Genomic DNA, 22,053 nt, shown 5'->3' with positions numbered 1-22,053 from the left:
TTACGAGCCGACAAACCCGATCAATTCGAAGTGGGTAGGTTGGCAGCCAATGAATTCCTTGATGACTCAGAAAAAAAGCTCATTAATTGCTTCCATTTCAAACATTTGTGATTCAGGGCTATAAAATAAATCTACTAATGATACCATATCAAGAGAGCCTTTATTTCACTTGATACAAGTCCAGTGAAACGTCTTTCCCAACGACAGCTGAGTCGTTGAAGAGTGAGTCCAAAAAGAAAAAAATGTCACGTCCTTGGCTAGTCTGGCTCTTGGTGTTTCAGTCCTCACGGCTCGCCAGATTTCGGGGTGCACGTGCTGCATTTTTGGCAGCGCGCTGCAAGAGCCACGCGCCGGCGTGCACGGCCAGCAGCGAGCCGGCCGCCGCCCACACCCAGTTGCGTCGCAGCCACCCGCCGGGCTTCATCTGGAAACGGCACCTGCACTACTCGCTCTTGGCAGTCTCAAGGGGGGTCTTCTTGTAGAGGTGGGGGTGGGTCTTGAGCTGGTACCACCCGGCGTGGATCAGAACCAAACCGGTGCCCATCACAATCAGGACCTTGTAGTTTTTCCACACGCCCATGGCGTCAAATCCAAAAGCCACCTTTGAAAAGGAAGAGTCATGTCAATGTCTCATTTTTATCAAGTGTTACCTAATGGATTTTACAACATTGGTCAATTATTGTGATAGACAATGAATCGCTGCGAGACATTGTTGACCTCAAAACTGTCCAAATACCTCTTAGCATTTGATATTAACATTTTATTTGTTAAATACCAAAATGGGGGGAGAGTAAATACAATATTCCTATTTTTCAAAATATTTTTTAGTAAGGTTTTTTTTCAACTGAAAAACAATCTTCATTTTCAACACTTACCAAATCAAAAAAGGAAACAATTATTATTAGTTGTGTTCGATGTGTTACGTACACGTTACAAAGGCATTTTTGGGGGTTGAATTACGCACATGCAATCGTGAAATAAATCGAAAGCGCGGCCGCGACTCTTAATGAACTTTCAACCATAAAACCATTTTTTAGTGTGACGTCGAGAACTATAAGCAAGAATCGGTGACAGGTATGTGCTTCGAAAAAAAAAACAGACAAATGTGTTATTCACCTTCACAACTGCACGACTCCTTCACCGGCGACGACCATCTTATTTGTGGTCCGTTTGGCGAACAACTTATTGGTTCAATACCGCCAGCAGTGGTGTGGAGTGTGAGGAGGCCAATTAGCCCGCCTGATCAGAAATGATAAGCGTCCAAGTGACGAAATCATTTTGACAAAACCCTAGCTTTTCAAACGTCAGCTACGCTCGTGTACTTGGCTCAATAAAAGGAGTTTTTTGAAAAAAATTCTGGCTGTATTATTTTTCTTTGCTTATTTAAGACAGGCATCCAATCGGGACCACACAGGTCAAGTGACTGTTCGCCAACATAGTGTCCGAGTACTTTCACCATAGTAACGTATACGTAATATATACTACGCTTATCGGCCATTTTGAGTCAGTAACATTCAATATTAGGATTACGTATAGCAAAAGCAGTGGTGGACCGTCAGGGCCTGCACGGCCTTCTCTGCTGGCGTAAAAGAAAATATCTGAAGCACAGACTGATGTTAATTATATTTTGCCCATGAATAGTTATCAAATAATTCCAAGTTAAAGTTAAGATAAAGTTCTTACAGGACAATGCAGCACATTCGGTATGTTGTCATTTGGGGATTTCGAAGACCCAGTTCTCATTTTAAGTGTGTTTTTTGACGGGAGCATGCGCATGCTTCGTTAGCGTGATGTAGCCTACGTGGTTGGAGACAGAAAAATGTTTGCAAACAAATTGGCCATTTTGCGTTACCTCTAACTCTTTATGTTTAAAAAGAAATCATTCCATTGTGTGTTTCAGTTCCTCAATGAGCACAGACTGCTGGGAAACATCAAGAATGTGGCCAAAACGCCCCAAAAGCACCAGCTTGTCGACGCCATAACGAGCTGTTTGTCAGCAAAGTGAGTCGTTTTTTAAATACTAGTTTGTATTTTCTCTCTCCGTGTAATAATTAAATGTAAGCGTTCAATGCTTTGCTCAATTATCTTGTTTTTCATTTTTGATACATTCAACTTTTGAATGAAAACACACTTTAACTCATCTGGTGTTGATTTTTAATAGCAAGAATGTGTGGATAACTCACCCACACAAATACCATCAGTGGAGGTGTAAGGAATTAACAGTACACTTATAGAATATATACCAGTGGTTCCCAGGTTTTTTTATATGACTAAATACTTTGAAAACCCACCCTTTACATAAATATTATTTATACTAGCTGTTGTCTTTCCGTTAAAGCATACCTCAAATGTGCGTTCCTATGAGGCCTCATATTGCAACTCATCCCACTTAACACTTTTTATATTTGAAAAAAAAAGCTTGCTAATCCTTCTCTTGTCGCAACCAACCAAAAATATGCTAAAGAAAACCGGGAAATATTTGTTATTCCTTTAGTCGTCAAGGAGATGCATCACTTTGTTGGTGATGCATTAATGCATTATTTAAAACACTGGTTGAAACTACGTGTGCAGGATCATGTTTAGCTGTTGTGTACGGTTAGGAGAGCTCAAATGACACCATTTTTGGGGAGTGGGTGTCTGATGACAAGATGCCGAGTCACCAAGTGATCGACGAACCAGAGTAACTCTCAAAAGGACATTTTTTTACACGATATGTTGGCATATCAGCACCACATTACTGAAACTCAGGATACAGATAAATAATCTCTATGTTCTATTGCCGCTAAGATTTTTTTCAAAATAAATTAACAAATTGGCTGTCATTGACAAATAAATATGTCTATTTTATGTGGACTGTTAACGAACCAGATCAGGTCTAAAAACGAACTGTTCTTAAAAAAATAAAAAATCTACTATTCTTCATATATTACCATTTGATCAAGCCAGTGTTGCTGACCAAAAAGTCACAATTTAACATTAACCAAATCAATCCAACATTTGGTTTTAACCATAAATCCACTTATTTGGTCAAATTAAAAAGCCTATATTTTGACTAAAAGCTTTTGTTTATTTACCATGAATTTAACAATTTACCAAAATGCCATTTAAGCATGATTATTCAACCAATTATCAATTAATTGATGTCTATCGTTGTCGATGGCAGCCATTGAGCTAAACCAAACGTCATATATTTCATCCCCTCTTGAAAGAGGTCGTAAATTATTATAAGAAATGTAAACGGGTCACTTTAACCCAACAATGCTATTACTAAATGTGTCAAAATATCCAAATGAAAATATTGTTGTCAATACATGTGTGCCAGATTAACAGTTAATATGTCATCAACTCATGGCAAATATAATGTAAAACAATGACAACATTTCCCCTAGCCCTTCTTAATGGATTTAACATTTGAATGTCATTGCTGGTTGGTTTAGGATCACACAAAAAAAATCACAGAAACCAACTTTACCATTCTGCACCTGTGTGTGTGTGTGTATGTGTGTGTATGTGTGTGTGTGTGTGTGTGTGTGTGTGTGTGTGTGTGTGTGTGTGTGTGATAGCCAGGTACAAAGTATCCAGGTCAGAAGGTCTTCCAGCGCATGGCCGACAAGATGGCGTGCACAAAATACAGCAGCGTGGTAACGTATGAAAACACCTGCAGACACACACACACACAGACACACACACACACACACACACACACACACACATACATACACACATCAGTTCAATGTGTTTACTGTATTTTCCACGTGTGCAAAAGGGTCGCCTCAATGACTCGATCACTCGTTTAAAGACATTCCTGTGTCTCAAATGGGTGTCCAAACATCCTTGTTTTTGTTCCAACCGATCCAACAAAGGCAGTTTAACAAATAAGATTTTTGCTAAAACAACCAGCACCTGACTGCAATCAATTTATCATACTTTTTTTCAACACGCCAAATTGGTGAAATGTTAGTTGGAATGAAATCGTGCAATTATTGCGGGCTTTTGTGCAATAGGTTGGAGATGCCTGCATTAAATATTCCCTTAATTTATTCATTTGGAATGATTTTTATATTTTATCTAAAAAAATATATAGAATAAACAAAACAACCAAAGAAACTAAAAGGAAAAAAAAGTGTACATCTATACAATCATCTGCGTCAGGTGACTTTACAAATATGAACAATGCTGCCAGACCTCCCAGTTCAAATGAATTGGATGTCCATCACAGTGAATAGCAGCCAATAAGATGCAGCTAATGTGGGCAAATTTAGTTCAATGAAGTCCCTAAAATGGGTGATCTAAATAATTATTAATGAACTTGCTGGTGGATCAATTAATTGCACCTATGAAGTTCCAATATATAATTTGGAATATCTTTAAAAACATAAAATTAAAAAAAAATCTAGGTCCTTTGTTAAAGAACGTTAGAACTTGATTTAAAATATCTTAATTGGATAAATTTGTAAAAGTGTTTTGGAAGTTATTGTAGAGCTCATGCAAATAAACAACAACTATGTACAAGAATGTGAATGTGTGCGTGACGGACCACGGCGGAGATGTCCAACCGGTAGTTCTGGATGTTGCCGGCCTGCCGGATGTCCAGCGTTACCCCGGCTAAGGCCACGGAGGCGCTCAAGTAGAAAACGGCGGCTAAGAAGTGGTAGCCAAAATCCTGAAAGACAACGTGAAACTTTTCAATACGGCCAATGGCAGCGCCCAAGTATTATACTCACTGCTGCCGCCCAGCTGCTCTTGTTAGAATGAGAACCACACAGGAACACCACGCTCCACAAAGACGTCATCACGAAGCAGAAGACGCTCACGAACATCACCCAGCCCAACGGGTTTGGTGGAATCACCAACGTGCATGCCACCAAGATCCAAACAAGAACCCCCAACACCTAAACACAAATCCACTCAGTGCACCGTCACAATTGGAAGTACGAGTGCCGTGACTTACCGTATCTTCCGCTCTATAAAGCACAACTAAAAGACTACATTTTTCACAAAAGGCGCCAGTGCACCTTATAATCCAATGTGACTTATGTACAGAGCAATATTGGTTAATCATTGTATGAAATTCCCTTGAGCATAGCTCCATCTCGTTGCTGTATACTATAACCACTACTACTACAACTCCATCTCATTGGTGTATACTATAACCACTACTACTACAACTCCATCTCGTTGGTGTCTAACATAGCCACTACTACTACAGCTCCATCTCGTTATTTTATAACATAACCACTACTACTACAGCTCCATTTAAAGGATGTAAAATACAACTCCTACTACTATTACTACAGCTCTATCTAGTGGATGTATAGCATCCCCGTTACTACTACTACAGCTTCATCTAGTGGATGTATAACGCACTCCCTACTATTATACTACTACTCGCATTACTACGACTACTAGTACTACCTATACTAATACCACTACTACTCTTATTACTACTACTCATACTACTACTACTACTACTCATGCTACTACTACACATACTACTACTCATTTGTTGCCCATGCCCCCCAGTCCGCTGTTTGGTAGCCCCGCCTCTCTCCACAGTTCATGCCCACTATCTTTAATTGGCCTTTTATATAATTTCACACGGAACAAGAGTGCCAGACTCAAATGAATGACAAGAGAAATAGAAATAAACCAATTTTATATGTTTTACTGGCAGATTTAAAGTGATTAAATTAAAAATTGGTTGGATTTTGGCACGCCATGCTATGAACGGAGTTACCAGTTCGGGCAGGTAGAGGAGGTCCGGTAGAGTGGTGCACACGGCAGCACCTGCGGGCAACTCAGCCATAATCACCGTGGTGCCGGGCGCCGGTGGCTCGGCTGTATTGGATGCCATCGTGACGAACGACAACTCCAAGCCAAAAGAAAAAAAAGCAGGAGAACACACTACAGCAAGCGCCGTAGACGAGTGTCTACCAGGGGGACGCGCACCAGCTGACCGGACGCCGTCGCCATGACGCCCAGAGGCTGTCACCAAGGTGTTGAAGGCCGCTACCGGGAGGGACACTTGATCGCGCACAGCAGGACCCTCACAGGCGAGAAACGGCAAAATTGTCTCTTAAAAAGGAAAGGTGCCAAGAACATTGACCAGTGAAAGCTGTGTTGTGTTTACCAAAGTTATAATTGGGATTTTTTTTCATAATTTGGATTTATTTAGTGTAGGATTGTTCCCTTGCTAAATCAATTAGATTTATTTAAGCCGCTTTGAGACATAAAGTTTGATAGATGCGACTCACTAGTTTTATCAATTTCAAAACTTTTATCACCTGACATGTTTGTATGTACAATGACAATAAAGCTTTCAATTCACTTCAATTCATGTGTTTACAAGGCACATTTGGTACGTTCAGTAAAAATATATAGTACTAGTATAAATATATCTGAGCATAATTGCTCGGAAGTCAAAGCGACCCAATCAAGATTTCAGAATAAAAACTAAAGCGTAATATATGTGTACAGTTACCAAATATTTTATTTTATGAATGCACGTACTACTATATAGATCTGGAATTGATCGCATCCAATGAAACTCACGTGTGATTTTGTTACTTTAGATTCAAATGTTTACCTACCAACCTTTTAGTTTGAAATAATGGTTTAGTTATTAGTGGTAGTGTTTGACAATACGGTAGCTAAGCAACAGTAGCAAGATACAAACTTTTAAAATCGTTTACCAATGCTAGGCATTGAACCAATCCAATGGAAGATGAAACATTACTTTCTCTTAAAAGTTCTCAAGTCAACTGTTATTCAAGCCTTTATTCTGAAAACCTTGCCCGTCTGAGTCGCAGCTGTTTTGTGGAAACCAGGTGATTTTGAACGGTTTGTCGGCGAATAAATGGTTTGGACGCTTTTAGGCTATCTGACAAATAAAAATAGTAATTATAGTCATTTATAATTAGCGTATAAATGTACGCGTAGTTTGCTATTTCTTTATGTATTCGTGAATATTGTCATTTTTCCAACCCTTCTCTCCTAGTTGTTATTTACGGATTTGCAGATTCGTCGCAGGTCGAAATATGGTCAAAAGAGTAAAAACAAAACATTAGTTGGCTGCTTTAAAATAACAAATTTGACTTATTAAATATGAATGAATTGAATCGAATCGAATTGAATGCTTTCATTGTCATTATATAAGTATGACATTCAAAACTTCACTACCAAGTGCACAACAAACACTAATAAATAAGTAGTAATAAATAAATAGGTATAGTCACAACATAAATAATTAGGGAAGTGCACAAATAACAAAAACAAACAAGCAAACGAACAGATAAATAATCAATAAATAATAAGAATAAATAAGTACATTTGTTTTCTAAATCCATTAAAATCTTAAACTTTTGGCAAGAAACACTAGTAACCTATCCAACACTGTTTATGTACCTAAATCCCTTTCTAACATGAAATTATTTTCCCAAATTTTGTACACCTGTACCAGATTAAATTGACAAGGAAACGCAGTTAAACTGCACCATTTGAATCGTTTACGGATTGACAGGAGAAAGATCCATCTACGGCAAGAGGTCAGTAGAAACTGCTTTTTTCTCCTTCTCAAATGTCTTGACAGATTTTATTGAACTCTTGACAGGAACCATGTCTGAAGTGCGGTTTCCTGAGACGCCCTCCAAAAGCCATTTGAGCAGTATTGACAAACTCAGACGAAGCAGGGAATCCCGAGTATCCTCTGCCTCAAAAGAAACCCTTTTCACACAGGAACTCCCAAACAGTACAATGCATGCATTGGTTGGTAAATATATTATTGAATTGAATGATACCTTGACTTAACAGTGTCTCAATTTGTATTTATTTTTATTATCGTTTTTTGGGGGGGGATACTTTGTGTTTGCCATCTGTGGGGTGGCGTGTTCCCCAACGCAAACGTCATGTGTTCGATTCCCCAATGATTGTGACCTTGTCTAAACATCCTCGAGCAAAATACTGCTAAGGTTCATCAGTAAGTAAATGAGGAAATATCTTCAAACTTTGAGTACCTTGAAGGTAGAAAAGCGCTATATAAGTGTACTAAGTTGATTTACAAAATTGATTCAGAAACTGGCTTTAAAGTAAGACAAAAACAAAACTAAGTACCCTAATGTTTGAGTGTGAGTGACCTTTTAGACAAGGAAAAAAAGTTCAGCACCCCCCCAAAAAATCTACTTAATACATTAGAAACGTGATACATTATTGTAGTTTATACTTCTATAGGAGTGCTTTAGCATTTAACAAGGTACCATTGTATGACGTAAACTATATTGTAAAAATTTGCTATCTTTCCATCCAGTCACTTGATTGGGTCTCCGGAGTGAATTCCTCTCTTCCTGTTTACGTTTTGCAAGACCACAGTCAGCTGGTTTTCCTGTATGCCGGCGCTAATGTTGGCATCCTTTATAACCATACTACGAACTCCCAGCACATACTTCAAGTAATAAAAATAGTCATCTCTCAAACGTATGATTTGTACATGATGACTGAACATAAATTGCTTGCTGGTTTGAAATCTTTCAGGGTCACATCTGCCCTATTTCGTGCATGTGTGTCAGTGAAGATCGACGCTGGATTGCTACGGCGGACCAAAATGAGAAAAGCACTGTCATACTCTGGGATTCATACACTGGGTAGCCATATAAAGAAACCATACATAATACATACCAAACTACCTATCCACCAGATATGCATGTTTGTGTGTGTGTGTGTAAAAGAGTTAATACATTTTATTTGAACTTTTATTTGAGATTAATTGAATGGAAGATGGGGCAAAATTTTTAAAATAGCATTTGAGGAGGTATGCCAGCCATTGTATTTATTTATTTTCTAAATTGATCTTCGGACAAGTACATTTACTCTGAAATTGCCTGTGTTAGTATTTTGTATGTGGAATATTTAAAATGTTAATGGTTTGATGTAAAGTGTGGATTGACACATTAAACTAAATACTACATTGTGTTTAAATTAAACAAAATTAAGCATAATATACATAAAATACAACAGAAATCGCTAAAAAGACTAACTAAACTGCAAATCTGAAATAATGTGCTTGTCATTTTTTGATATCTTTCGAACGTTACAGTATTCACATGCATACTTTGTTGGACTGCCATTACGAGGGACGAGAAAATTGCCACACAATTACAGCACAATATACAAAAATAATGCAGATTAGATAAAATTAGATTAGAACTTTCATCCCATATTCGGGAAATTTCTTGGTTGTAGTAGCAAGACAGACACAAGACACACAAGACATTGTAGACCTAGATAAAAAAGGTAGAAACTCATTAAACCAACACACCTTAAATTCACAAAAAAATATGATTTGGATAACTGGATCTATTTGGAATTTACAGTATTCCTGTGCACACATTGTTCGACTGCCATTCCGAGGGCGGAGTCATTGCCATCGGTTTTTCAGGGGACGCCAAACAGCTGGTGACACTCGGAAGGGAAAGCCAACAAGTAGGTTTTAATTGTTGGTATCCAACCTTTTTCATGCAAAAAGAGAAAAATATTTTATTTCAAAAAAGGTGCAGTGTTGTTTTACACATACAGTAATCAGTGTTGTTTGTCGGCAGAATGTTTTTATCTGGGACTGGACCAATGAAGCCACCGAACCACTTTGGCTTGCTGAGCTCAGCCCCGAGTATGGTTATCAAGTAAGTCCAATTCTTCATTAAAGCAAATTAGACAAACCTATGCTTATTCATTTGTCTTGCAGAATCACATAATTTTCAACCCAAAAAACAGCACTCAGTTGCTGAGCAGCAGTGAGATTCAAGTCTTGTTTTACAGCACAGTGAGTAGAATGAATCAATTCCATTTTTTTTGTCTCATCTCACAGCGGCACCATCGATCTTGACCACTTGGTCACATGCCTATCAGTGTTGCGCATGGTTGTCACTTTTTAAATGTTTTTTAATTTGATTTGACACTGTTGTTCCAGTAAATTTACTACAGTTTTTTGCAGTAACCAATTTCTTTTTTTCAGGCTCAGAGATGTTTGGAATATGTTCCTCTGAAGGTTATTAAGGTAATTATTTTCAGTGTGACACTTTTCCCCCCTAGTAGACCTACTATTTTTTCACTGTAATATTGGAAAAAACATTTGTCAAAAACATTTAATACTGGATTGAATTTAGATTAGATTAGATTAGATTAGATAACTTTATTCATCCGTATTCGGGAAATTTCACTGTCACAGTAGCAAGAGGGTGAGAATTCAGGAAAATACATTTTAGAATTAGACATAAATACATAGGTAATAAAAAAATTAATAAATATATAAATACATAAGCGTGTTGCTGAAAAAAAAAATATATATATATACATATACATACATACACATAGATGTCATGTATACATATACATTTCTTTTTCACAAATGCGTATATTTCTTGCTCTTTATAGCTGCTGTGAAATACTACAACAGGTGACTTGTAGAGATGTAAACATTGAGATATAATATTTCTGTAGTGCCCTGCCTGGACATGTAGTCCCGTTTGATCACTGATTGGAAATTGGCATGTTTTGTTCTGGCAGTTGTCTTCATAAATCCCATTGAAATTGCAATACACAAAAGCTGTGTCAATTTGCCTAATGCAGTTGTGCAAATTATCACTTAATAATTGTGACTTTCATTCACAGTCTATGATAGCTTTTCCTTCGACCATTGTGACCTTGGTCTTCTTTATCTAGAAGTTTATGTTTGCTTTGGGTGATGGGTTTTCAGAATGTACATTAGTGAGCATAGGCGAAACAGAAAATGAATTAATCACTTTTTCTTTAGGCAGTTTTAACAGTTTGGCCACATGCTTATTTCAATCTCCTCTTATTTGTTCTTCTTTCCTTTTTTTTGTTTGTCCATGTTGGAGCCTCAATACAGATGAGTCAATTTGGTGCAATAAATGATTAAATTTAATACAGGTCATAGTTTTCGGAATTAAATTTGACCGGGTGATTCCATATTTTTCCCTCCAGAAATAAGTGAGTCCATATTCTTTTCCTCCTCTCTTTGTTTTAGTGATTTGTACCACAATTTTAGTAAATTTTAGTTATTTCCTAAAGCCAGAAAGGTGCCATTTGAAATGACTTTAGTTTGGGGTCATTTCAATGATTTACTTGTTTCCCCTTTAGTATATAACAACTTAATTATGCTTATCTCAAAGACTGCTGATTGCATCATTTTGTGCCATGTGTTCTCCATGTTTTTTGAGGATCGAGGACTTCAAAGAGAGGAAATCTACACTCAAAATAATTTAGAATTTTTGAAAAATGGGAAAATGTTTTTTTACAGTACCATATTTGTATTCATTTTGTACGTTTTGGCCCCATCAGATGGGCGACGTGACCACCCTCGAACTGAACACGTCTCTCTTCCCTCAATCCACGCCCGAGTTCTGCGAAATGCTCAAAATGGCCGGCGGGCCCTTGAGCCCATCCGTCTTTCACTGGCGAGAATTCCGGATCATTACCCCGACGAGGGCCGGCGTCGTCATGATTTGGGAACTCAACCAGGACCTGGAAGCCAACCAAAGACTGAGCCGGGATCGAGTGAAGATCATCTCTCTGCATGGGCATGCCATCACTGTGCTGGTTACAGTAGATAAGTACGTACTTACCTTTTATTGATACACTTACACATTTTGCCACAATGTATGTTTAGATTATCGAAATACTTGAAGTTTGTTAAAGATGAGATCTAAATGAGGTTATTTTGATGATTTCTTTTCTAAATACAAGCGCTGAAAACATGAATGAGTGAGTTCTGAATCAGAAACTCTTTAGGTCTCATTTTTGAAGTTTTAGGTGGGCTAAAAACGCCAGCTTTTTTCCCCGTCATAGACTGAAGTCCAGTGTCATCACTGGTTTCTGGCCCACCCCTACCATTATATAAGTCAGGTGGTTTTCCATTTTAGCAAGGACCAACGCACACACATATACACTTTGTTGCATAATGCAAGACGTATGGTCCCCTTACTAAGTGCAGTGGTACCTCGACATACGAGTGCCCCGACATACGAGAATTTTGAGATACGAGTAAAATTTTGAGCAAATATTTATCTTGAGATACGAGGCAAATTTTGATATACGAGCAGACAGCGGACGCGAGAGGCTGCTCATAAGAACATCATGGGCACTGGCTTTCCCGTCGCAACTCCCTCGTGTAATGTCTCTGCGAGCACTGGGCGGAGCAATGCAGTTTTTCAATGTTTTTTTCCCCGTTAGTCAGTGCGAATGACGTATATACTACTTCTCGTTGGCAAGTGGTCGTGTGTTATCCTATTGTGAGGACATTTGTGTGCATCATTTTCGGAATATTTTGAAGGGAATACAAAAGCAAACAACCCTCGATAGGTTCCATCTGAAAGTCAGGGTGGGGGCGGGGCAAATAGAGCCGGGAGAAGAAAGGTATCAAAATTTAAAACAAAATTAGAATTAAGTTTAGTGTAAGGTTAGATTAAACTTATTTTGGAGTGTGTCTGCATCGTAATCCAAGTTCATTTAAATTTGTTTATGTTATGTTACGAGCGCGTTGCCGTGTCCCTCTCTCTCCCCCGCGAAATCTGTCAAATTTTAGTACTATTAAACACATTTTAGTACATTAGCATTTGAGCAATTTGTTTTCATTAGAAACAGTATGTTGTTATCCAAATATCTACTCATCATTCCTTCTGATTGGAGTCAGTCAGATGATATATTAGTATTATTAATTCCTGATTTGGAAGTTATCTATTTCAATTGAATGCCAGTTCTTTAGCATTCACTCTGTAAGGCTTGACTGGGATTCTTCACTTGTAAATGTTTCTTTATTGTGACAGTTGCATTGTCACAGGAGACACACGAGGCCACATCAACTTTTACGATGAAAATATGCTGCTCCTGACCTGGTTCACCCAAATGCATCTGGACCCCATTGTTTCCATATCGTTTTCTAAAGAATTTGAGAGAGGCTTTTTGGAAGACGGCACCATTGATGACAAACCAGCACTTGGCAGGTAGGTTTTTTTTGTGATCTCATGACATCAATTCTATATTTGTACATGGTATCACAGTAAATGCTGTGTTTGTAACGCCACCTCAATGCGTCCATACATTGATTAGTTAAGCAATGATCCAATCAATTGAATGCAAAGCATTGAGCATTTTAGTGATGCTGTTTTGAAAAAAAAAAAGAATGTTTTTTTTTAATTTAGGTGTTTGAGCAATAACATTCCAAAAAAATGTCAGAATTGCTTTGTATTTGTATTGCTTAGTTGCAATGTAACTGTTTGTGTTAAATATCTGCATAATAACGAATCGATTGGAGGCGCTTGAAAATTGGGATTCACTTAATATTAGAACTATAATATTAAGGTTATTAATTAGGTGAGCAAATACTTGCACACTCGCACCTTTGTTAATATTCATTTTTTCTATCATTTTATTGGAATCTACAATACAAACAGTATATGTAAATTCCGTTAATCAACATTCCATCCTAATTATGAAAAGGTAACATTATTAATAGGCCATTAATGATAACCTATTTATAGAACAAACACACTGACGCCTTTAAAAAAATATATATCTGCCTTTTCTGTTGTCTTTAAAGTATTCTTATCTTGTATTTTATACTTCAGCTCAGCTACCTATCCCATGTTAATCTTATCTCTCTCTTGATATTTGGCCATGATGATATTTACTAATAATCGTGTCTAGTGTATTATGTAATTTATTTCTCATTTTATGACATTCCATCTCCATTTTATCTTCTATTTGTCAAATTAATTTAATCTCCTTTAAACCTTTAGAATATGGTATGTTATCATCTCGAATCGAGGATCTCTTACTATTGCATTTCAACTCATCTATCATTTTACTTTATGAAATATTAGTTTTGTTAGCTATTTTACATATATTACAATATATGTGATCCAATGTAATGTCACATCTGTAATTTCCTTTGTCATTTGTAATATAATGTCATCTCTGATTGCATCTCATTTGTGCAGAAACTTTGTGGTGTCCTCGGCAACATCTACAGTTATTCACGTGACTGTGGAAAGAGGCACATGGCGTGTCCTGCTGCAGGAAAACTGCGACACTATCCACGCCGTGGCCTGTCATCCGAAGCGACCGGCCTTTGTCATGGGCAACCAGAGGGGAATCTTAAAGATCTGGGACTATCAGCAGAAGCGGACCATCCGCAAAATAGTTGTAGAGAAAGAGAAAGAGATCCAGTGTGTCACCATTGACCCACAAGGTCAGTATGGAAAGCTTTAATTCTATATTCTTGATATCCTTAAATAATCGATGTTCTGTATGTACGTTAATCGTCATCGCAAGTCTAATTATTCAGCTGACAATTGTATTTGAGTCATAGGGACTCCGACTCGAGTCGACCCGTAATGACTTATAAGTCGAAAGAATTATAAGTCGATAAAAACAGACTCAGACTTGAATTGCTCATGACAATAAGGTCTGAAACTGAAGACTCATTTGGAGACATATTGTGGCACGTAACGATTCCCACCTGCTGGCACAGCTCCTTAAGGATTGCAAGTTCTTCTTTCTCGTTCTGTTATTCACAGTGTATTCCGCTTTGATTTTAAAAACTTCCATTCCTTTGCAAAGTGCAGAAAGTCAAATGCAAGACTTGCGACGCCAGCGTTATTACCAAAAAGTCAAACTTTACTCAGTTTCTTGCTTGATGTGACTTGGTTTGACTCCGCTGTTCTCAACTCGACAAGCTCATAACTTGATTCGAAAAAAACTCGTAACATGACTCGGCATCACCTCATGACTCGGCTTGGCTTGCCTAGAACAGGAAAGACTTGGAACTTGCCTGAGACTCGGAGCAAATGACTTGCAACTCGCCTCTGACTTGAGACTTGCGTGATTGTCTGCAGGTGGTGAAGCAATAGCTCAAATCACAAAGCTGCATCTGCCTGTCTATTAAACTCATTTGTTTTTGTGCAGGACGCTACCTGGCGGTGGGTTTTGCAAGTGGAGCTGTTCACTTTCTGGATGCTGACACGTTACAAAGTGATCCCAAGGAGCGTTTCGATTACCCCCCGGACAGCATCAGTCACATGAGCTTTTCACATGACTCCCAGTACCTTGCCACTGCAGTAAGTAAGGAATCAGATTTCCAATGTATTTCAACGTTATATTTTCACATTTCATTTGACCCCATATTTTGACTCGCATCTCATTCGGTTAATTTTCATAATCTGAAATAAATTTTGCACTAAAAAGTGCACTTGGCTAAGATGCAACAGTCCAATTTCATAGTTTAAAATAACATACACATTTTTTCTTTCTTCTTTTCACATCCGCACATATTTTCTATGACTTTTTCTGGGAAGGCACAGAGTAAATTTTTTTCTGGGTTTTATTCACTTTGTAGTAATGTTACATCTGCATGCATGTGCTCGCCCATCCTGAATTCTGGATTCAAAATGAAGCTTGCGTTAGCATTATACAACTGAATATCCACCCCATGAAATCTCATCTCTATTTGTGTGTAGTCCCATCTCTTGTTACACATTTAATCTTTAATTATGCCATTTCACATCGTTTCCTTCCTTCTATTAATCAATTTGTTATAGGATTAGTAATTTCATCTCATATTTAGTGTAATGCAACTCTAGTCATGTCCTTTCTCATTTTGCTTCACATGCAATCCAATCCTTCATTTTACGTGCTCTCTTGTGTCATTCTCCTGGCTCCTATTATTTCATATATAATCTCGTTCACAAAACTTCTGACCACTATGTTTTGACAACTTTTGTCCAAAGAACTGTTCATGCAAAATCGGATAGTCAAGATGATAAATAAAGTTGTCAAGATGATAAATCAAGTTCTCTCCTATCAGGATGTGGGGAAGGCGGTGACGTTGTTCCGAATGCAACCTACTCATTGGATTTACTTGGCCAGGTATCGCTCCCACTACAAGCCTATTACGGACCTCTTGTTTGGGGTACACCAGGACAGCGGCAAGCCCCGACTGTTAACGCTAGGCATGGATCGCCTGCTTGTGAGCTATCCATTAAATGACATATCGTTAATCATAAAAAGTACAATATAAGAAAAAATACACTATTTTATCCAGTCTGTCTATTTTGTGGTTAATTATGCGGAGATAATTCAAATGATTCATTTTGAAATCATTGAAAAGTTTGCTTGTGAGTAGAGCATGTAGCCATTACTTCCTGGAACAGGTGGAGTACGACGTGGAGGCCAGCGACAACGGGGTGCTGGTCATTCTGCACTCGAATCGGCTTGAGCAGAGCGCAGTGCCCAAGTGCATGACCTGGTACCCACCTCTCAGTGCCGAGGAGTTTCTGGTGGTCGCCTCGGATCAATACAAAATGAAGCTTTTCAACAGCACCTCCAAGAAATGCAGGTAAATGACATCAACACTATTCGGAGTCACAGTATTTTAGTTCTCAGTATATTGAGAAACATCAACTAATCATGTATCATTCTCCCGAAGGTATATATATATATATATATATATATATATATATATATATATATATATATATATATATATATATATATATATATATATATATATACATATATATATATATATATATATGTGTGTATATATATGTATATATATATATACTATATATATCAGCTTATTTATTTATTACCTATTTATTTATGTCTAAAACGTATTTTCCTGTGTCTGTATTCTCACCCTCTTGCTACTGTGACAATGAAATTTCCGGAATATGGGATGAATAAAGTTATCTAATCTAATCTAATCTCTGCATTTTCAGAAGAAAAAAAAATATTGAATATGTCTCTTAGTATTACTTGATTGCAAATAATAGTTAATAGTTTTAATTGTATGCTGGGAAGGTTATATTTATTAACATTTTTTACTTAATATAATTTGGATTTTTACTAAGTAATTTCACATTCATAATTTTTATTAAGTAATTTCACATTTATGCGCAAGTTCAATTTTAAATATTTGAATATTAATTCAAGTCTAAAGTATTATTGATATAAACAAATATTCATAATAAGAGGAATAGTTATTGATCAAATCATAGAATCTAACAAAAAAAAAAGAAGATGCCTGGCGCAAAAGTTGTCGACCAATCCTGGTGACCAGATCGAAGTCCCTCCGAGCAAAATATTGAACCAGGGCAATGAGAGGGGCGGTCTGTCACACAGCCCACAGGTGAAATACTAAGGAATCAAGTTGAACTTGTGTGATAGGATACTCGAAACGTTAGCACTAACGTGCGTCTGATGGATTCTAACAGAAAGACCCTTCTCGGGCCAACATATGGAAGCCCCGTTAAGAAAATTGGGATTCTACCGACGTCCGAACAAACTCAGAATGGCGCGTATTACATGGCATATATCACCGAGGACAAGGTCAGTACACTTTGCGTATATGATGCACTTTTCATCACCCTATGAGCGAGCAAGACCCGCTTGCGCCTCCCCCAGCTAGGCCTGCAGATCCTGCCGCTGGACGGCAATCCTTACAAGTCCCAAGCGGTGGTCTGCCATCCAACTGCCGTCTCGGCCTTTGCCTACTCCCATGATGGACTATTTGTTTTCACCGCAGGCGGCTCTGACTGCACTGTCCTTTCATGGAAGATAAGCTATGGGTAACTGTCTCATGAAAATACCTTTCTCTTATAACGGGCAAAAGCTTTCGACAACTGTGGTAGTATTGTGCTGTGTGATAAAACTGCACATTTCCGAGGGGCTCTTACTTATTTAAGAATCCATTATTTCTTGGTCCGTTAAATATAGGTTTAACTGTCTCATCTCATTTTCTGAACCGCTTTATCCTCATTAGGGTCACAGGGGGTGCTGGAGCCTATCCCAGCTGACTCTGGGTCAGAGGCAGGGGACACCCTGAATCGATGGCCAGCCAATCGCAGGGCACAAGGAGACGGACAACCATGCACACTCACACCCATACCTAGGGGCAATTTTAGAGTGTCCAATCAGCCTACCATGCATGTTTTTGGAATGTGGGAGGAAACCGGAGTACCCGGAACATGCAAACTCCACACAGGTGGACGTGACCTGGATTTGAACCCAGAACCCCAGAGCTGTGAGGCCGACTTCCTAAGTGCTCGCCGCTAATTGCAGTAACTGTATTTATTAAAGTAATAATTATTTTAATTTAATAATCAGTTCTAGGAAACCCGATAATAAGTGTAAAATCTGTACAAATCTTACAATCGGTTGGTCATGATGCAGCACAGATGTAATAGCTGGCAAGCTCAATAATGGCAGTGATTTTGAGAATTACTTGACTTTTTCTGGTGAATGCAGTGCACTGGAGGGAGCAGCAGCTTTGGGAGGAAAAGAGTTGACGCCATATTACACGCTTTTAGAGGGAGGAAGAAATGGAAAATTCTACAGGGTAAATATGTACACTAAGTGTCAATGTTTTAGGACACCCCAATTTTCTTTTTTTTTTTCAAACTAAAATTGGGTAGATTAATGTCTCATTGCTCTTTAAATCCACATGACATATTAGTAATTTGAGTGAAAAAAATGAAATATGGAATTAGTTAATAGCAGTTGACTCATCAGAGTAGCCAACTCTAGCAGAAACAACGGCAGTACGTACAAGTTGACTTGTGTGTAGAATAGAAATGTAATCTTTTTCTGAGAAATCTGTTGGATGTGGTTTAAGTTTTTAGAGTTTGCTTTGCTGGCCAACTCCATATTTTTAAGCTTAACATCCTTTTTGTTTGTACCTTAGGTTTTGAGTCATTATCTTGGAGTAGTTTGAACCTGTCCCATTTTAATATGGAGACATTTCTTGTTCCCTTAAAAAAGCCTTTTTGTATAATGTGTTTGAACTTGTTGTAACCGTATCTTTTTTTCCAAACTTGTAATTCACCAACTATTTCAAACAATTGATTAGAGCTAAGTGATTTGAAATGTTACTTGCAACATCATCTGTGTTTACAGCGGGATTTGTTTATTCTGCCAATGATGTTCTATATCATAGGAAATCGAAGACTTTTTCTATTACTGCCAAATCCACAATCAAGGTCTTGATTCTATGGACACACGGCAGCTGTCTACCAAAATCCCGCTGACAGAATTGCCTTCCCTCATGCGCGCTTTGGCCTACTTCCCTACAGAGCAAGAGGTACACTTCTTCAGTATTTGTGGCAGAGAAAGAAATATTCTTAACTTAACGGGCCAAAAACAAACTGGTCTGGGCTACGTGAGATCGACTTGACATTAATGTGGCCACCGAACCAAACTGAGTTTGACATCCCTGCTTTAGTCCACTCTATCGGCGAAACGTCCGCAACTTTAAATATGGTTTTACTGTCCTTTTCTGTCCAGGTTGAAGATATGCTGAATGAGGTGAAGTTGGGCCAATATGCAGAAACGGGAGAGTACGTCACCGACATCAACCTAGAGGAATTGATCAAACTCTACATAAACCATCGTCCGGCTTTTGGCATATCGGCAGATGAGCTAGCCAGAACTTTCGAGGTTCTTGGTAAGGTCAACGGACAAAAGGGAGAGCCCCGTCTTCACAGAGACCAGCTGCTGGAGCTCCTGCAGTTCCAAGGTATACAATAAAAAAATAGTCTTAACTTTTTGTGTCATGAACCAGGAAATATCTAACTCACTCACGTATCCAATAAAATACATCCAATCAAAATGCAGCCCTCCCGTACGATTATGAATCGACAAACTAAAATACACTGCGGGCCAATTATTTTTCACTGTCACAATGTGGTCACACCAACAGGAATTAGAATTTGCTTGCTGTTATTTTAACCGTTTCAACTGAACAGTAGTAGCTACCTTAATGATTTTGACATTGCATAGGCAGCAATAAGAATTTCTTGTCACCCTATACCAGGAGTCGGGAACCTTTTTGACAGAGAGCGCCATAAACAATTCATATTTTCTAATGTTATCTCTTGAGAGCCATTCTCAGAATTGAAAAGGAAAAAAACATAAAGTGTTTTTTTTTGGTCATTTCACCACTTTTAAAGTACAAAAAGTCTCTGAATTCTTTTGACAACATTGTTATGCTGTTGCTAATAAATCAGTATCAATGAGATTATGCATGCAGAAGAGTAATAAAACACAAAATTATGATTAAAGTGGTGGTAGAGGTAGTGTCAACGCCACAGTGACGCTCATATTAGTGCGTTCAGGACTCAGCTCTCTCACCAGTGATTTCCATATTACCTCACAGGTTAGTGGAGAGCCATACGCACCCATGGAAAGCCACATATGGCTCCCGAGCCATAGGTTCCTTACCCCTGCCCTATACCAAGGGTGTCAAACTCGAGTTGGTTCGCTGGCCGCATTAACATCAACTCCATTTCACGTTGGCCGGACCATTTTAGATATAAAATTGATATCTATCTATCTATCTATCTATCTATCTATCTATCTATCTATCTATCTATCTATCTATCTATCTATCTATCTATCTATCTATCTATCTATCTATCTATCTATCTATCTATCTATCTATCTATCTATCTATCTATCTATCTATCTATCTATCTATCTATCTATCTATCTATCTATCTATCTATATATATATATATATATATATATATATATATAAATATATATATATATATATATATTTAAATCAGATTAAAAGAAATGGATCAAAAGCCCTAAATATTCAGTTTTTTTAATAGATATAATATTTTCTTAGTAAAGGAAAACGTCTTTTAATCGTTTTTCATTTCAAAAGGAAAAAATTTTTCATGTTCAATATTAAAATGGAAAACAGAAAATATTATATATTTATTTTTTAGATTTTACAAAATGCTATTTGAACTAAAAACAAAAAACAAAAATTACAAAATTGAAATTATTGATTTAAAAAGGGGAAAATTAGGAAATATAATATACACCTATAGTCATTGGAATTTGATCCTAAAACAGAAAGCCGGCATTCATGATATACTTTCTCGGGCCACATAAAATGATGTGGCGGGCCAGATTTGGCCCCGGGGCCGCCACTTTGACACCTGTGCCCTATACCATTTTCAAATCAGTGTTATGTTGAAACAGGGGAAGCCATGACAGAGGACGAGTTGGCAGAGTGTTTCAGCGCATTGTTGGGCCTCTTTGAAGTGAAAGAAGAGGAAAGTCCAGAGGTCGACTTCTTTAAATCTGAAAGTATGTGTTCGTTAACTGGATTTGTACAGTAACCCACCCTGCCCTTGTTTTATTGGTGGAGTTAGTGTGTTCTAATAATTCTGACCCCTGGTGGGATCAGCCAGGGCAAAAAGGTCATTGGTTGTGGAGGAAGTCTGATCGTCCCTGTCGAAGCTGCTGTACCAGTGACCCGACCTCAGATCGGCAGAGAACAATAGATGGATTTTTAATATTACTACTTTTTGTTGTGTGTTTCATTCAGATGCCAGTCAAGAATATACTTTGGAGAGTCTGATACCAGAGGAGATTTCCATGGAGATATTTACACGTCAAATTCTTGGCCTGCCATCAACCGCATCATCATCATTATCAGCATCATCGTCATTGTCATCACCTTGATTGACACTCGGGAGAGGACATCAAGGACCAGAGGCTTACAAGGCAAAATTACATCTCAATATATACTAAGGGTGTTACGGTACAATAAAATGTACTGTCGGTTTGGTTTCTTTAAGTGCTTGGTTTGATTAATTTTCGGAGCAAAAAAGAGGAAAAAAAAAACCTTCTGCTTTTATCTTTTAAAAATGTCAATGACAGAACCTTCATCCATTTTCTGAACCGCTTATCCTCACAAGGGTCGTGGGGTGCTGGAGCCAATCTCAGCTAACTACGGGCACCAGGCGTGTGTCGCTGACAAAACTTTATTTAAAAAAAACGAATAAAAGAGTCGTAGAATTAAAAAAAACCATGAACAAGATAATTCTAAGAGAAGTGCAGTATTTAGGAGTGTAGAATAAATTGTCCTGAAATTTTGCATGATATTTTAACTGTCAAAGAGTTGGAGTTGAAATGCAAAATCGTCATAGAATAAAATGAAAAAAAATTGCAACATTTTACTTGTCAAGT

General features: G+C 37.8%; 2 protein-coding genes and 1 long non-coding RNA gene across 5 annotated transcripts; 2 read left to right on the top strand and 1 right to left on the bottom strand.

The window, feature by feature from the left end:
- The first annotated feature begins 1,536 nt into the window (after window positions 1–1,536).
- LOC144074833 (uncharacterized) lies at window positions 1,537–6,071 on the top strand. The gene is made up of 3 exons (XR_013300396.1): window positions 1,537–1,703; window positions 1,901–2,001; window positions 3,568–6,071. It is a non-coding gene; the product is annotated as an uncharacterized LOC144074833 (long non-coding RNA).
- Window positions 3,516–5,915, bottom strand: LOC144074832 (myelin and lymphocyte protein-like). Its single transcript, XM_077601456.1, has 4 exons — window positions 5,738–5,915; window positions 4,725–4,892; window positions 4,538–4,663; window positions 3,516–3,658 (listed from the first exon to the last, which is right to left on the bottom strand). Exons 1-4 carry the CDS (start codon window positions 5,852–5,854, stop codon window positions 3,584–3,586), a joined length of 486 nt encoding a protein of 161 aa, XP_077457582.1. The 5' UTR covers window positions 5,855–5,915; the 3' UTR covers window positions 3,516–3,583.
- A 460-nt stretch (window positions 6,072–6,531) lies between the features above and the next one.
- Window positions 6,532–21,818, top strand: cfap251 (cilia and flagella associated protein 251). Of its 3 annotated transcripts, XM_077601454.1 has the most exons (22): window positions 6,532–6,827; window positions 7,460–7,544; window positions 7,610–7,764; window positions 8,303–8,443; window positions 8,527–8,636; window positions 9,366–9,474; window positions 9,591–9,671; window positions 9,734–9,811; window positions 10,004–10,045; window positions 11,350–11,621; window positions 12,834–13,010; window positions 14,007–14,257; window positions 14,974–15,125; window positions 15,872–16,033; window positions 16,218–16,402; window positions 17,283–17,397; window positions 17,473–17,636; window positions 18,316–18,406; window positions 19,004–19,147; window positions 19,351–19,582; window positions 21,061–21,168; window positions 21,410–21,818. In XM_077601454.1, exons 3-22 carry the CDS (start codon window positions 7,615–7,617, stop codon window positions 21,544–21,546), a joined length of 2,901 nt encoding a protein of 966 aa, XP_077457580.1. In that variant the 5' UTR covers window positions 6,532–6,827; window positions 7,460–7,544; window positions 7,610–7,614; the 3' UTR covers window positions 21,547–21,818. The 3 variants fall into 3 exon arrangements, with proteins under 3 accessions (XP_077457580.1, XP_077457579.1, XP_077457581.1); XM_077601453.1 differs by lacking the exon at window positions 6,532–6,827 and having other exon boundaries at window positions 7,138–7,544; XM_077601455.1 differs by lacking the exons at window positions 6,532–6,827; window positions 7,460–7,544 and having other exon boundaries at window positions 7,641–7,768.
- Window positions 21,819–22,053: the final 235 nt, after the last annotated feature.

The sequence above is a fragment of the Stigmatopora argus genome, chromosome 5, assembly GCF_051989625.1.
Source record: "Stigmatopora argus isolate UIUO_Sarg chromosome 5, RoL_Sarg_1.0, whole genome shotgun sequence".
Taxonomy (NCBI): domain Eukaryota; kingdom Metazoa; phylum Chordata; class Actinopteri; order Syngnathiformes; family Syngnathidae; genus Stigmatopora; species Stigmatopora argus.
Note: the sequence above shows the minus strand (reverse complement) of the source record. Positions and strands in the feature narration are given on the sequence as shown.

What these genes read in the sequence shown, in the direction of transcription:
- LOC144074832 (XM_077601456.1), bottom strand. Translation starts at nt 5,854, where the DNA reads ATGGCATCCAATACAGCCGAGCCACCGGCGCCCGGCACCACGGTGATT. An exon ending in AGAGCAGCTGGGCGGCAGCA is followed by an intron (nt 4,664 to 4,724) that starts GTGAGTATAATA and finishes GTTGTCTTTCAG; the next exon opens with GATTTTGGCTACCACTTCTT. An exon ending in GGTTGGACATCTCCGCCGTG is followed by an intron (nt 3,659 to 4,537) that starts GTCCGTCACGCA and finishes GTGTGTCTGCAG; the next exon opens with GTGTTTTCATACGTTACCAC.
- cfap251 (XM_077601454.1), top strand. Translation starts at nt 7,615, where the DNA reads ATGTCTGAAGTGCGGTTTCCTGAGACGCCCTCCAAAAGCCATTTGAGC. An exon ending in AAGTCTTGTTTTACAGCACA is followed by an intron (nt 9,812 to 10,003) that starts GTGAGTAGAATG and finishes TCTTTTTTTCAG; the next exon opens with GCTCAGAGATGTTTGGAATA. An exon ending in AGCACCTCCAAGAAATGCAG is followed by an intron (nt 16,403 to 17,282) that starts GTAAATGACATC and finishes GGATTCTAACAG; the next exon opens with AAAGACCCTTCTCGGGCCAA.